The sequence below is a fragment of the Phocoena phocoena genome, chromosome 9 (assembly GCF_963924675.1).
Source record: "Phocoena phocoena chromosome 9, mPhoPho1.1, whole genome shotgun sequence".
NCBI classification, from domain to species: Eukaryota; Metazoa; Chordata; class Mammalia; order Artiodactyla; family Phocoenidae; genus Phocoena; species Phocoena phocoena.
In genome coordinates this window covers 52,043,175-52,057,203 of record NC_089227.1, presented here as the reverse complement: position 1 = coordinate 52,057,203, position 14,029 = coordinate 52,043,175, and the positions used below count along the sequence as shown (strand labels likewise).

The following is a 14,029-nucleotide window of genomic DNA, read 5'->3' as shown; positions in this document are numbered from 1 at the left end:
TTATTATATGCTTTCAGCAATACACAAATAATCCACCTCTCCGATCGTTAAAGGTTGGTTTTTGTATTTTCCTCTCATGAATGCTTTTACATTCCTTAACACTTTGATGGAAAGAGTCTCATTTTTTAGGCCAACTTCTATTTGTAGGCACTGTCATACTATTAAAGGGTTCAGTTAGAACTTGCCATTAGAAATACAATGTGAATAAGGCCCAGACATGTTAGGACAGAGTCACTTATTAATATGTATAAAATACAGGGTATAATGAGGTACCCAGAGATGACATTATTAGGCCCTAATGTATTTTAACCTATTCACATTCTGATGTGCAGAAGGGGTTTGAACTTGCTTTGTAAAATAAGCAGATAAGTGATACTGTTTTGTTTTTCATTTGAAAAGGTCTTGATCATCATGATTCTTATATTTAAAGGTTTTGAAATTCTTACGTATGGGGAGATGCTACAGTCTCTACTCAGAAGAACTTGGGACTGGGATATAGGAAACTTGGTTTCTGGTGTGTGAGTCTAGTTAACTCTTTTTACCCTTAGATAATGTATACGACTAGGGGTAGGTTGGTCAGTTCACCTTGAATTGTTTAATGAAATGAGCATTGATTTAATTACTTCTGATTCCTTTAACTGCTCCTGATTCTCCAAGTGGCCAACAATATCTCCAAGATGTTGACAGTTTTGTACTAACCTGGTGCCTCTGACCCCCGCCTGCCTTTCAGGGTGTATGGGGTCACTCCAAGGGACAAGAAATAATTATCACCCCTTATGTCTTGAAAAGTATGAAATGAAACATGTAATAGATTAAAAAATAGTGAGTTTTCTCCTTTCCCAAGATCCAAGTTAGACATTAAGATGAGTAGGTAATGCTAAGGAGCAACGACATCACCAGAGAAGGAGAATACACTAATATGAACACAACCATCACTCTTCCACCTTGCCCCCGACCCCATATCTTCCTGAAATTCCTTACATGCACCCAGATGACACATACCTTAGCTAGACTGCCTGGGTTCTAATCCTGGTTCCTCTGGTTTCTCTCTTGTGACCTTGTACAAATTATCTTCTGCATGTGTCAGTTTCCTCATCTGCAAAATGGGCATGACAGTATTAGTACCTATCTCATCGGGTAGTTGTGGGGATTCACTCAGTTAATTTGTAAAGCACACAGCTGGCACATAGTGTATGCTATATGAGTATTAGGTAATATTATTATTATCTTTTTAAAGATTAATTTACTGATGTATTTGGAGTCATTGAACATGCTCCAGTTCTAGGGTAAAAAGTTGGATTTTCCTTGCTCCAGTAATTTCAAATTTCATTTAGTAAAAACCCAAAAAAATGTTTTTTAAAACATTCCACCTATTCCTGTAAAATCCATTAAGTTCTCTGAAGTGATCCACATCTGCTGTTAGCATAAAGGAAATGGTGCATTGCGGATAAAATGGAAGAGTATTTTTTATCCAGACCCAGCAGTGACACTGATTCATGGTGATCTGATTGGTGTGCTCGAGCAAGTTACAACAAATATGAGCCTATAAGGTGTTAGTCACTCAGAAAACAATTTGACAGATTTTTCCAGCAAAAATAACTGCATCATGTTGTATGTAATCAATGGGGGAAAAACAAAAAAACGGGAAGAAAAAGATTTCAAAAGTACTGTGTACTTTAAGACCATCAACACATTATTAACCCCCTTTACACAGGGAAGCTATCTTTCTCTATGATAAGTTAATAGGACATAGGGTGAATGATAGAAGTCTATTGTATTTAATTAATTCTTTTTTGTATTTTGATGCCTACTTTTCTGAAAATATTATTTAAGTGCAAGGTTTCATTCTTTAGTAGCTGATTTAGCTTACTCTCATTTAGTAATAAAGTCCCTCACTAGCTACTGAGGTAGACCCTATCACAAATGACTGTAGACAGTTTGGGGTTATAAATAAGTTCTTGGTTTTTATTATTGTTTTTCTGTTTCCTGTTGTCTTGTGAGCTATGATGAACTGTCATAGTCCTTCTCTACCTTTAGTGGCATTTCTGACTTGCTGCCTCTGGTCTGCTGAGCAACTGGATAATCACACTTGTTAGAACTGTGTTTTTTAAAAAGGTCTCCCTTGCTGAAAACTTCAGTCTCTTTCCTTTTGCACTCTAGAGCCTTGCTGTTCAAAGAGGGGCCCGTAGACCAGCAACATTGGCATCACCTTATTAGAAATGCAGAATCTTGGGCCTCACTCCAGACCTACTGAATCAGAATCTGCATTATAACACGATTCGCAGGTAATTTAAGTGCGCATTAAAATTTGAGAAGCTCCACGTTAGCGCATCAACTTTGTGACAGGTCATTTTTCTATTTCGAGATCCATTTTTAGCTTACAAATTGTGTCTTGCAGTGTTCGAGGTTACATAGCTTGCCAAACTATTTTACCTCTAGAAACAAGGGATGTTGTTATAACATCTAGACGTGTATTCATGTTTGTTAATAGGTAATTGATGAGCATTTTATTTTCTCTCCCCTAGGATATCCCTGGTGATCTTAGAAGAGTCCGTATCATGGAATCGATCTCTATGATGGGAAGCCCCAAGAGCCTTAGCGAAACGTTTTTGCCTAATGGCATAAATGGTATCAAAGATGCAAGGAAGGTCACTGTAGGTGTAATTGGAAGTGGGGATTTTGCTAAATCCCTGACCATTCGACTTATTAGATGTGGCTATCATGTGGTCATAGGAAGCAGAAATCCTAAGTTTGCTTCTGAATTTTTTCCTCATGTAGTAGATGTTACTCACCATGAAGATGCTCTAATAAAAACAAATATAATATTTGTTGCTATACATAGAGAACATTACACCTCCCTGTGGGACCTGAGACATCTGCTTGTGGGTAAAATCCTGATTGATGTGAGCAATAACATGAGGATAAACCAATACCCAGAATCCAATGCAGAATATTTGGCTTCATTATTCCCGGACTCCTTGATTGTGAAAGGATTTAATGTTATCTCAGCTTGGGCACTTCAGTTAGGACCAAAGGATGCCAGCCGACAAGTATGTATTTTTAACTTTTATTCTTAGTTAGATGGTATTTTGTACTGAAATAGTTAAAACAAATATCATATATTTCAAAACTGAATTTTGACACTCTCCAATGATCATCATTTTGAAAACTGTGTATGAGCTCCTGAAGATTTGTGTCCTGACCTTGTAAGGGCACATTTCTATTCCCAAAATGATGTGAAAAGCTGAGAAAATAACTGGAACATTCCTATCATAATCAGCTAATTCAAGAAAAAGGCAAGGTTGGCAGTTGAATAATGGGCCATCTCCTTGCTTCCTCAAATATTAAAACAATCTCAATCATGTCTTTTTTTTTTTTTCCCTCTCTCCCTCCCACCCATCCTTCCATCCTCCCTTCTTCCTTCCTTGAAGCTATTTGGTAAACAGTATCCCATCTCTGAGCGAAATGCTATGTAGTATGATCCTGAAGAAGAATGCTTTAGAAGTACCTTTTATTTTATGTAGATTATTCATAGAATTTTAAATAGTCCAGTTTGTTTTATTTTAAGGGTAGATTTCAATCTGCCTGGGGAAGGTAGAAGCAGATTGGATTTCTCAGGTTCTCCTTTAATCTGTGAGTTCTGTTTAGTTCAGTTTGAGAATAAAGCAGATGGGGAGCTCCATCAATGCTTTTGTGGAATGGGAGCTTTTATAAGTAAACACATAAAATAGTGCACCTTAAAAATCTTTCAAAAGTGTGGTTATGCATTATAATGAAGCATGATGATAAAATACTTTTATTTTTGTCCATAAAGACCGTTGATTAGATGTCTTAGAAAATAAATTCAAGTATTACATCACTGTATGCTGCATATCAGAGTCATGATAACCATTCATTTTCAAGTGTTTAATTTGGAAGAATGTATACTTTCTTACTTTCCTAGAGAGTATTTCTGAATCCTTTTTTTCTTTTGCATATCAGCCAAGGTTTGGCAATGGATACAAATCTAGCAAATTAGAGATAAACCTGAATTTAATCCTTTGCCCATATTTGTGATAATTTGAATTATTCAACAAAAGAAATTGTAGAACAAGAGATTAAGTTCAATGTGAGCTACAGAAAGAGTTTCATTTGTATTTTGTAGTCCTTGTGGCTTTATGAATGTTTGATTTATTCTTTTAGGTTTATTATAAAATTTTATAATTTGTAGTTTTTTTTCCCAGTGAAGTAAAAACAGTTTAATCCACCATTGTCACACTTGTAATAAATTTGAGAATGCTTTTCCTTACTTCTTTGGTATATATTTCTCCACCTTCCCTGCTCCATTTTAGAAGTTCATGAACATTTGTATAATAGTATAGACTTTGTCATTTATATGGTTAACGTTAGATAAAATTAAAAATCCTAAGAGCTCTACATTCTCACCATTATGTAACTAGGTTTAGTAGGCAAGCATTTCAGTGTGGTCTGTTTCAGAGCCTTTATATAAACATCCTCAGGGATACATTTAGGAATTTGTTTTCCCTGAACATAGCTCAGAGATTTTATAGCAAAATTTTTCTAACTCTAATCCTGTCTCACTCCAGCCAGGAACTTGTGAACTTGGTGTTCAACAAATATTTGTGAATTCTCAACTACATTACAATATCTAAGAGGTTTTGGTAGTTTGAAAGCCCACCCTCACCCGCACTGATCACAATCCCATCTTAGAGTTCCTATAGAGGTAACAGCTCTTAGAAAATGGCAGTTACTTTACTGTTTAAGTTAACTAAGCCTATTAATGCTATTTTTTCCCCACTTTAAATTATCCTCATTTAAAGATGAAAGAATTTCATAATTCTGACCAATGAAATAATATACCTGAGATTATCCATGGTTTTGGTGAATTGGTTTCTAAGCCAAAAGTTAAATTTTATAAATAGTGTAGCATCATGATATCATTTAGAGGTTTTAATTACAAATTCAACCATTCAGAATCCATGCTTATCTTTTCCCTTGCTGAATAGCCATAAAGGGCAATGCTTGAAATCACTCTACTCGGCAGAATCACTACAGTCCTAGAACTAAGTGCTGTCCACCAAAGCCTGGGAAGCCAGCCCCACCGGGTTCCCTGCAGGAGTGAGAGAGCTGGATGGGGGAGGGGCATGGCCTGCAGCTCAAACTCCACCTAGACTGTTGGAGGGAAGACCTTACCTTGTCTGCTCAGAACCTGGTGATCCAGAAACCTTTCTCTCTTCCCGCCTCCCTTCCCCTGAGGACTTCTATTCCCAGGTTCAAGCTAGATTTTTCTGCATTTTCTTTTCATGTCATTGATGGTAGCAAGGACTTTGTTGTTTTTATAATACTATTTTAACCTATAAATAGATTAATAAATGCTTTATCTCCTTAATTTTTTTGCATCATGCAGGGTCATCATAAGTGATGCTCTGTGGATTAAATGGAACGTGTGATTGTTACCATTTTTATAAGCAATAATAGTAATGATGAGTCTTCTGTTTTTTCCATAGGTTTATATATGCAGCAACAATATTCAAGCTCGACAACAGGTTATTGAACTTGCCCGTCAGTTGAATTTCATTCCCGTTGACTTGGGATCATTATCATCAGCCAGGGAGATTGAAAATTTACCCCTGCGACTGTTTACTCTCTGGAGAGGGCCAGTGGTGGTAGCCATAAGCCTGGCCACGTTTTTCTTTCTGTATTCTTTTGTCAGAGATGTGATTTATCCATATATTAGAAACCAGCAGAGTGACTTTTACAAGATTCCTATTGAAATTGTGAATAAAACCTTGCCCATAGTTGCCATTACTTTGCTGTCCCTGGTGTACCTGGCAGGTCTCCTGGCAGCTGCTCATCAGCTTTATTATGGCACCAAGTATAGGAGATTTCCACCTTGGTTGGAGACCTGGTTACAGTGTAGAAAACAGCTAGGATTACTAAGCTTTTTCTTCGCTTCAGTCCATGTTGCCTACAGCCTCTGCTTACCAGTGAGAAGGTCAGAAAGATACTTGTTTCTCAACATGGCTTATCAGCAGGTATGGGACGTGCTTGATATTTATCTGATGCTAGTAAAATACGTGATTATTAGAATTTGTAAAACGTGAGATTTAAAACAGTGTAAAATAAAACTTTACATATCTTGTAATAGAAATTTTGGTATATTTAGGGAAGAGAAAGAATTGTTCTTTAAACAATGTTCTGCACAAGAATTATGCGGCTAATTCAGAATCATTTAGAATAAAAGCTGCTACTATCCCTTTCTTTGCAGAAAGGGCTGGGTTTTGTTTTCTTTTTTTAATGTTACAATTGCAGTGATTACTTTCAGCATCAGTTAATTATTTTATAATTGTCTATGTTCCATGAAATAATAAGGCAGTTCTCAGTAAACATACACAATAAAATTAGAACTAGTGAAAATATAAAACAGAATAGGAAGTCAAGATCAGGAGACACACAAGGTTTTTGTTATCATAAAGCAGGAAAGATACTGCTTCCTCAGGTGAACCTTTTCTAGCACTTAGCTCTTCAAGAAAATCTCTGGGAGAGCTTCATAGAAGGGGCTTGATGATGGAATAGACTATGATTTTCCTCAATAATTTCCATTCAGCAAATGTAAGGGGTTTAACTGAAGCTCTTTGATGTAGCACTTCTCAGTGAAAGCAGAGGACCGTGTGTGTACTAAACAAATGTGTAAGAGCTTTTGCATTTTATAAGAAACCAAGGCATCATGGTCCAAGTATGTAGCATCCAGTACTTACACTTGTTTCAACAATAAAACCTAAAATAGTTTGAAAAAATTACTAGATTGATGTTCTTTAAGCCATTCTCTCTAAAAATAACCACTTAAATGAATACTAAGGCTTTGATATCTACTCCACCCGCTTCCTCACCTCTTTCAAGTCTTCAGTTTGTTGACACAAATAATCAATAAACAATCAATAATAAGAATAGAAGAGAGTTTTATTTGTGCCAAACTGAAGACAACCTCTCAGTAGCTCTGAGGGGACTATTCTGAAGAGGCAGGGAAGGAGCCAGTGTGTATATGAATTTTTTGGTTAGGAAATAAGTGTAGTCGAACATACATCTTTGATAAAGAATTACTGCTAATCACAAAGAACAGATATCTCAAGTTAATGATTTTAGTGCTTTTCTATATATGGGAAGATGCAAGAATCTGGGGTCATTGAAATTCTTCCTAAGATATGCATCTTAATGACCTAGGGGCCAATATTTCAAAGCACAGAAAGCCTCATCCTGTTTTTTTTCCTCCTGAATTCCCCTCAGGGCCCGCTGTCAACTGACAGTGGGTTGTGACTGAACCCTTTGTATAACTTGATGATGGGCAACATTCTTCTCTTTAATGGTAAAGCTGATATACAATGTATGTTTGACAGGCCATAAGACAGGCTGTTCTAATTAGCATAAAGTTCAAGCCAAATCGTGTATAAGCCAGAATGACTTCCCTATACCTCAATATGTGAAAATTTCTTCCATCAAGTTCTTACCTCCTCAGCGAGGCCTTCGTTTGGACACCAATTTACATTCTACCACCTGCTTCTGACTCAACCCTGGTACTCTCAGCCCCTCTTACTCTACCTGCTCTTCTTTCTCTTTGTTCAATAGTATTTACCACCTTCTAAGATACTTTGTGTTCTTTGTTTATTTACTGTTCTCTGCCTTCTCTCATCATAATGTAAGTTCACAAGAGGAGGGATCTTTGTTTCGTTCACTGATATATGCCTAATGCCTGGAACTGTGCCTGACACATTGTAGACACTCAAAAAACATACTCATGGAACAAAGGGATGAATTGGGAGGGCTTGTAGATAGATTCAGGTTGTAATCTCCAGGTATACTGGAGTATGCTGTTATTCTGTATTGTTGTATAGACACCAAATGAGATAATAAGAGCCTTTATCCACAGAGAAGCTCTGTGGCTCTTTTCAGGATGTTGGTATGATTGCTTCAGGGAACTAATGGCTAAGAAATAGCTTTTCTCTCTCTCTTTTTTTTTTTTTTTCATTTCAACTATGTTTGGTTACCTGGAATTGGACAAAAAGTTAAGCTGGTGTCAAGTTAGAATGTTTTCCATGAATAGATTACTTAAACCGAAGCTTTAACCCAAGGAATCCAAGCCTTGATTTATACTCTAATTATATTGTTTGCATGTAAATAGACAATTCTAAAAGTAGCCCCTGTGCAGAATACAACATATTCAGAATTAAACTCTGGCTTGATTATATGTGCATTATCAATGTAAGGGAAAGTACTGAATGAGGCAACTGGACAGTTGGAAAGTATATTAATGAGGCCATTCAAGTGGGTAAGTATTTGCACTCCTTAGGGCTTTATCCTGAGGGAAATCTCAGCTTCCTGGGGAAAAGAAGGTAAGAAGAGGTAAATCAACATATAAATAATCTTCAAGTAAGAAAGGAAGGCACAGACATAGTTTAGAAATTCCCTGCCTGGATTCTAAATTGAACTAAGGCCAGAGTGTACCCAAAATATTCAACCAAGTTTAAACTAACTTATAAAAGCGCCAGAAAACAGTCTAACTGCCAGTACTTCTTTGTGTCCCTCTGGAACCAACCACTCAGTATTTCATGGTCTTGGGACTCCAGAGTCCCTGTCACCATGATGTATTACAAATGTGGTGACACATTTACCCACGTTTCTCACATGTGGGTGAGGAAGGAGAGAATCTTAGCCCTCTTTTTGTTTAACTCTCCCTTCTCTTTCCCGCACACCTGGAACAATACCATCCAGTAATAGGTTCTCCATAACAGTTTGTTAAATTGAATTAGTGCAACTCAAATGTTCTATGTCAATATATGACATATTGTTAGGCCAAGAGTGAACTCTGTGCTGAATCAGTTAATATTCTACCAAACAAAGGAAATTCATGTTTGCTTTCTTGTTAGGTTCATGCAAATATTGAAAACTCTTGGAACGAGGAAGAAGTTTGGAGAGTTGAAATGTATATTTCCTTTGGTATAATGAGCCTTGGCTTACTTTCCCTCCTGGCGGTCACCTCCATCCCTTCAGTGAGCAATGCTTTAAACTGGAGGGAATTCAGTTTCATTCAGGTATGTGGGGTTTGTTTGGTGAGGGACTGAGTGGCATAGATTTTTAATTCCAGTTAAGTACAGTTGGATTTTAAATATGCTGCTAATAAAAGAGTGCCCCTGGGACTGCTGTTCATGCATCTAGCTCGTGGAATGTGTGTCTCTAGAGGCCAGCTTAGGACCATTCTGGTTTAGTAAGTGAAAGACCAGTACAGGACTTTACTAGAAAGCTTTGATAGTACTGCCTACTATGTTACAGATAAAGGTTATTTGAAAAAGAAAAAAAAAAAAAAGTGGGGGATGAATGAGCTTAGATCAAGTTTAATACCAAAGTCAATTTATTATTGGGTAAATGAATGAAGACTTACTTTATATTTTGAGTCATCTGAATCTGTCTAGAAAAGTCTCATTCATTGTAATTCAAGTGGAGAGAAGCTCACTTTGAATATTTTAAAGGAAATGTGTATACACATACAAACACAAGTGGTAGTTAATGGATTATGGCAAGCAACCAGCCTTATCATTCTTGTTAGTATATGTATTTGGTACATCAGTTGTATACATATGTATATGAGTGTCTACAAAGGGGTTTCAAGATAACATTGTGTTCTTTGACAAGTTAAACATTCACTTTCTCCAGTAATAGCTATTTAATACATTTGCATACTATAAAAATATATAACTCAAACTGAGACCCTACCTAAATTACCATAAAATCAGTATTAGTTGTATCCAAATGGTTTATAGCACAATATGTGGATGGGTGTCATTTGGTGGTACACTAAATTTTGTTTGTTTTTAGTTTTGTTTTTTGCCTCTTCGCTTGAGTTTTTTTTTAAGTGATCTAAAAATCTCATTCAAATTAAGGGCATATCCCTCGTCTAAATTCATTTTTCCTTTTTGAGGGAAATAAAATGTGAATATTTTCCCAACTGCTAGTTTAATCACACCTGAAAAGAAATAGAAGGCCCACTGATAAAAGGTGCTAGACGGGTGCAAAGTATCATAAATTTAGATGAGTAATTGCAAATAGAACAGTTTTCTGCGAGAGAGTTGATCCTTCCCCAGGGAAGTTAGAAGTTACATTATTATGCCGATGTAGTACTACATTTTATGTAACATAGACCATTTCTTAAATAAGCAATTAAACATAACGTAGGGAACCCAAAATGCTGAACTTTTTGATTTTAACCTGTGAACTGTTTAACAAAGTGCTCTTAATAATCTTATATAATATGGTTGATAAAGCCATTTGAAATGCTTTTTATGTTATATATTAATACTGTAAGATTTTTCATATTTATCTTCAACTAGTATGTATGTGTGTGTATACTTATGAGAATGTTCTTCAGCATTTAATTTTATTATATACGTGTGTATATATGTATGTATACATGTATTATATACACACATACACACATTTAAAAAAAATACACAACTGGTAGAAATGTGGATAACTTTTATAAAGGAGTTTTCCAGTTTTTATCAGTATCCTTAAGGAAAACCCAGATGTTTTGACCAGTAATCCCACTATTAGAAATCAATTCTAAGGAAATAAACCAAAATATAGAAAAGGGCTTAAAGTGATATTATAGTTGAGGAAAGTAGGAAACAGAGTAAATGATCAACAAAAAGGAATGGTTAGGTAAATTATAGCACATCCATTCAATAGAATATCATGCAGCATTAAAGTCATGTTTTCATATTTAATGACATGAGGCAAAGGTTCTGGATGTGATAAATAATCAGAATATTAGGCTATATGCAATACAGCCTTATTTGTGTAAAAAAAATATATAAGAAATATATGAAAATACTAAAATTGTTTAATGCAGTAGAGAACAAAGAATAACTCAGTAATTTAAGATAAAATAGTGTTATCAAAATATAAACTTGGTATATCTGGATGGGTTAATTTATGAGTTTGAATAATTTGCTTCTTATTCTGTTTCTTTTTCTTCCTCCCCTATCTCAAGTCTACACTTGGCTATGTTGCTCTGCTCATAAGTACTTTCCATGTTTTAATTTATGGATGGAAACGAGCTTTTGAAGAAGAGTACTACAGATTTTATACACCACCAAACTTTGTTCTTGCTCTTGTTTTGCCCTCAATTGTAATTCTGGGTAAGATCATTTTACTCCTTCCATGTATAAGCCAAAAGCTAAAGAGAATTAAAAAAGGCTGGGAAAAGAGCCAATTTCTAGAAGAAGGTATTGGAGGAGCAGTTCCTCATCTCTCACCAGAGAGGGTTACAGTAATGTGATGATAAATGGTGCTCCCTGATGCCATATAAAGTTCTCCTCATGCCATTATTTTTATGACTTCCTTTATCTTCAGTTGCAAGTGCACTGTCAAACTGCTATGGGCTGATACCTCTTCAGTGAAATCTCAGCTGAATTAGTGGTAGAATTTTCTTCAAATTTATTTTCACTAATGTCACATTTTGCCAATATGAGGTTTTATTGTCAACTCATTGTTGAAATGTAGGTATGTTTTGTTTTGTTTTGTACAATCGTAAGGCTATTGTTATTTTAACAAACTTTATTCCATAATCAGGCAGAAATATTTGTAGTTAATAATATAGATACAACATAATGTTAAAAAACTTTGCACACCAGCAGAACTTTAAGGGTTTTTTTGTTTTTTTTTTTGTGGTACGCGGGCCTCTCACTGTTGTGGCCTCTCCTGTTACGGAGCACAGGCTCTGGACGCGCAGGCTCAGCGGCCATGGCTCACGGGCCCAGCCGCTCTGCGGCATGTGGGATCTTCCCAGACCAGGGCACGAACCTATGTCCCCTGCATCGGCAGGCAGACTCTCAACCACTGTGCCACCAGAGAAGCCCAGAACTTTAAGTTTTAATATAAATCAATAGATATATTTCTTTTCTGAAGCTTCAGTAAGGTTGTAATTATTATCTAGCTTAAGAAATAGAAATGCATAACCATGCATTATTTTTAAGAAAGGACACATTACATTAGCATCTAGGAAAGGGTACATGGTTAAAATCCCTATATTTCTTTCATAAGATCGGGTTTGAAGAATGTAATCAATTGTATGAACCAATGTGATTTATAAACAAACACAAATTAAAGAGACAAACTGAACTTGAAATTATGTTTAAAATGCATTGGAGACATGAACTATATACTGATAATGTGTACCTCATGAAAGATTTTATTCTTTATCTTATTACGGAGCAGTTTTATTTGCATATTAATCTACTGATCAGGGAGAAGACAGTAACATCTGGCCTCCAAAACTGATCTTTCTCACCTAGTACCAATCTTGGGAATCTTATAATTGTTTCTAGTTAGAGGGAAAGTGTTATGTTTACACACAAGGAGTTGTCAGCTGATCTATGCTGTTGCACCTTAGCCAGTCATACTCCAAATGGTACAGGATTTTACTGACATTCATGGATGGATTATAACCTGCCAGGCACTGTTCTAAGCACTTTACTTGTATTTTCCCATTTAGTACTTACAACAACCCCATGACAGAGGTAGTTATTTTCCTCATTTTACATATAAGGATACTGGAGCATAGAAAAGTTAAGTAATTTGCCCAAGGTCATGCAGTTGAGTCCAGGCAGTCATATTTCAGAGGCTACAGTTTTAGCCGCTAGGCTGTATGGCCCCTGTCCCATCCCCATGCATACCAATCTAGATGCTTCCTCTTTGATATAAAGGCACTGACATTCTTTTATAGTGCGTTGTGGGTGTCAAAAGATATATGAGAATAGTAAAATCATAAATTTATCATTGCCTGTGGGATAATCCACACTTACCCTAGGAGAGGATCTTGCCTGGGACAGGACCCGGGAGATCCATGGCAGTCCATAGGCCTCCCTGTGCAGTGAGGGACTACAGCAGATAGGACCACAGCAGTTTTAATGAATGGCTGAGGTCCTACAGAATCTTAAAAAGTCCCTGTAGAGTTGGTCATCTCTTTTTCTCTTCTTGAGAAGTCCTCCTGCCTGCTCAGCCACTAATTAGGGACCAGTTTGCAAGCATGAAGGATATTTAGATGAGCAGTTAATTATAAATGTACTCTAGAGACATAGAATCATACAGATTATTCATGAAAGTTTTCAGTGCTGACATTCCACATTAAAATTGCATTTTGTTCATACTTTGGTTAGAAAGCCCTATGTTTTTTTTCCGTTTGCTCTTTCCTTATTAAAATAGAAAGTTGCAGACAGATACAATTATATGTATTCCTCTTCCTGAAATTATAACATTTTTAAACTTACCCAGTAAGGTTCTGCTGAATCCAGCTGCCAAAGATAAATGGACTTTTACTTAGTGGAGGCTACCTTTCCCACCAATGGCTCTTTCCCTAGTACCACATCATGTCAGTTTGGTAAACTACTCATAATTCTCTGATGTCCTCTTGCTGAATTTTAGTAGCTTGTACTTTTTACCTGAGCTTTTCTTTTTTCTTTGTTTTAATTATATTCTTTCCCTCTTGATAATCATTTACGTGTTAGTTCTCAGTAGGGATTCAGTTGGGTGATAACTTAAACACCTATAAACTGTATAGTGGACTAGTGAAATTAAGAGCATATTTTTAATATTTTCTTGTTCCTATAGTTCCACTCCCTTAAGCCCATACTTGCACCAGTTAACGTGAAAATACAATGAAATATTTTTAAAAGTTAGATGACTACTGAAGTATATTGTTGCATGTATATATTAATTAGCCAATAAGATAAATAAAATTATCACTATTACAGGTAAGTGGGGCCTTTGAAAATATGAAAAAACAAAGTTTATGAAAATGTATATAAGATGTAACAGTTGTTTGAAATGGTGATATCTCCTTTTCAGTACTATAAAGAGGAAATAATTTTGAAGTTTTAGAATAAATATAATATATTCATTATAATTCTAAGTGTTTAAAAGCTTTTCTAAAAATGCAAAAAAATATTGACTTTTAACTGCTTTACTTAAATGACTTTTA

The 14,029-nt window shown here is 35.8% G+C and overlaps 1 protein-coding gene across 1 annotated transcript; it reads left to right on the top strand.

Moving 5' to 3' along the window:
- Positions 1–2,558: 2,558 nt before the first annotated feature.
- Positions 2,559–11,329, top strand: STEAP2 (STEAP2 metalloreductase). The gene is made up of 4 exons (XM_065883984.1): positions 2,559–3,050; positions 5,508–6,035; positions 8,922–9,086; positions 11,042–11,329. Exons 1-4 carry the CDS (start codon positions 2,559–2,561, stop codon positions 11,327–11,329), a joined length of 1,473 nt encoding a protein of 490 aa, XP_065740056.1.
- Positions 11,330–14,029: the final 2,700 nt, after the last annotated feature.

Excerpts from the sequence above, each read along its gene's own strand:
- STEAP2 (XM_065883984.1), top strand. The coding sequence starts at position 2,559 with ATGGAATCGATCTCTATGATGGGAAGCCCCAAGAGCCTTAGCGAAACG. Across the intron at positions 3,051-5,507 it reads CAAAGGATGCCAGCCGACAA|GTTTATATATGCAGCAACAA; the intron begins GTATGTATTTTT and ends TTTTTTCCATAG. Across the intron at positions 9,087-11,041 it reads GGGAATTCAGTTTCATTCAG|TCTACACTTGGCTATGTTGC; the intron begins GTATGTGGGGTT and ends CCCTATCTCAAG.